Source organism: Urtica dioica, chromosome 10 (genome assembly GCF_054948205.1).
Source record: "Urtica dioica subsp. dioica isolate 48M chromosome 10, U.dioica_male_clone48M_v1_H2, whole genome shotgun sequence".
Taxonomy (NCBI): Eukaryota; Viridiplantae; Streptophyta; class Magnoliopsida; order Rosales; family Urticaceae; genus Urtica; species Urtica dioica.
In genome coordinates, this window is record NC_142765.1 from 17,076,658 (window position 1) to 17,079,225 (window position 2,568).

The window sequence follows — 2,568 nt, forward strand, 5'->3', positions numbered from 1 at the left end:
TTATTTCTCTTTGAGCCGCTTCTTGAGGTTGCTAATGACGGTTTTGTTTGCGGTCTCTATATGTCTGTTCCCATGTGGATAGCGGAGGGTGGATTTGCTCAACCTTACTCCCCATCTTTCGCCGAAACCTTCGAAGCGAACTAAGATGAATTGCGATCCATTGTCCACCACTATCTCCCTAGGGGTTCTGTGGCGTGAAATAATGTTTTTCCAGACGAAACCTTCCACGTGAACGTCCTTTACATTGGGGAAATCTTCTGATTCTATCCCCTCAGAGAAATAATAAGTGAGAATGAGTAGGAATCTTTTCCCTCCCGTAGCTGGGGGCATTGGTCATACTATGTCCATAGACTATTTCAGGGATAAGGTGCGGACATGGAAGATAACTCTTCTGCGGGTTATCGGACTATGGGTGCGTGCCTCTGACATTTGTCGCACCTCATAGCCCATTGCGAGCTATCAGCCAGCATTTTGGACCAAAAATATCCTTTCCTTTTGGCTTTGAGGGTGAGAGATCGGCCTCCCGTGGGATTTCAACACTCAGTGTCGTGGATTTCACTAAGGACTCGGTCTACATCATCTCGTCCTAAGCATCTCATGTATGGTCCGGAGGTACTCCTTTTATAGAGCTTCCCATTTATTAGGCAATATCTCACGCTGATGGATTTAAGCTTGTGAGCTTTTTGTTTATCAGGTGGTAGCTCTCCGTGTTGGATGTACCTTGTGATTGGTGTTCGCCAATCTTATTCTTCCAGTGCAATGATGTTAAATTCCATAGGTATGCTAGGTAAGTCTGTTGCTTCCACGGGTATGACCTTTTTCACACCGGGGTCTGATGTGGAGGCGAGTGTGGCCAAGGCGTCAACAGCTGTGTTTTCTCTCCTGGGAATTCTGACGAGTTCTAATTTATCGAACTGGTCAGCTAGGTCCCGGACAATAGTCACGTAGTTCTTCATGCTTTCTTCACGCGTGTCGAACTCTCTACTGAACTGGTTGGCTACGAGTTGGGAATCGCAAGTGCTTTTATGTTCCCGTTGGTGACGAACGAGTAGTATCAGACACGAATAATCGCTCTGATACCACTTGTTGGGAAACGAGGGGGGGGGGGGTATCGGACACAAATGATTGCTTCGACACAACTCGTCGGTGAAGTACGTAGGATATCAGACACGAATAATCGCTCTAATACCACTTGTTGGGAAAAGTAAATAGGTATCAGACACGAACAATCACTCTTATACAACTTATTGAAGAAACACGAGCCGTATCGGACACAAACAATTGCTCCAATACCACGTGTCGTAATTATGTGCTCACCTTGATAACCATGTAAGTTGCGAAATAAATTAATTACACTAACAACAGCTAATTAACTGTATGGTTATCTACAAGATCTAGATTTACTTTATTAATTAGCATGTCAAGCAACCAATAAGAACAAAGAACATGGTTCATAGAGAACTTACGGATTGGGCTCACGAACAAAAACTTTAAGCTTTCTCAATCTGTCTTCAAACGCCTTGATCTCCTTCTTCAAGCTTTCAGATCCTCGTACTCCTCTTGATGACACCATAGTCTTCCGAAACGTAATCTTCATACGAATAAAGAAATACGGCGTGGGACCACACTATTTAATGTCGCACGATCAAGAAACAAATGTTGTTTCAAGATCTCACTCTTATTTTATAAGAACGGAATAGAGCAATTCCAAGGGTAGAGAGAGAGAGAGAGCATTGGCCAAGAGTGATAGGCAGAGCTCTTTGGTCGAAAATTCTGAGGCACCAAAAGCGTATCGTTATCTTCTCATGAACCCCCTATTTATAGTAGTGCAGCTGATATATTTTTGGTAGTTTCCAAAATATATTATTTCTTTTTATTGTGTTCACATTAGTGAATCAAAGATTAGCCCTTGGATCTCATCTCATGAATCATACTTTCTCTCTTAGCCATCAGATCAATATCTATGAGATTTTATTTTATGTTTAAATAAAGAATATTTAATTATGAGAGAATAAAGGAAATATCTTATTTCCTTTTAAATATTATTCTCTCATAATATTCATGAGAGAGAATAAATGACAATATTTTATTTTCTTTTAAATATTATTCTCTCCTAATATTCATAAGAGAGAATAAATGAAATATTTTATTTCCTTTTAAATATTATTCTCTCTAAATATTCATGAGAAAAAATAAAGGACAATATCTTATTTCCTATTAAATATTTTTCTCTCTCCTTTATTTAAACAACTAAAGAGAAAATATTGGTAAGTACCAATATGACATTGACGAATTTTATGGCACACGGCCAAGGGGTTTTGGCGTAAATCCCATTGTCCAAAGCCCTAAAATTCGTCCATCTCATTTAGTGAAAGACCCAATTGCTTAAAACTCAATTAATTATTTATTTACTTGGTCCAACAATAAACAAATAAGTAATTGATTAATTATTTACTTGATCAAACAATAAATAATTAATACTACCATAAATAATTATTTAATCATGTAAATCCCCATATTTCAGAATTGATGCCGCCAATCACAATTACATCTTGTGAGATTATAATA

General features: G+C 38.4%; 1 protein-coding gene across 1 annotated transcript; it reads right to left on the bottom strand.

The window, feature by feature from the left end:
• LOC149383607 (uncharacterized) lies at positions 1-330 on the bottom strand. The gene has a single exon (XM_089627853.1). The coding sequence runs from the start codon at positions 328-330 to the stop codon at positions 1-3; it is 330 nt and encodes a 109-aa protein (XP_089483979.1).
• Between the last annotated feature and the right edge of the window lie 2,238 nt (positions 331-2,568).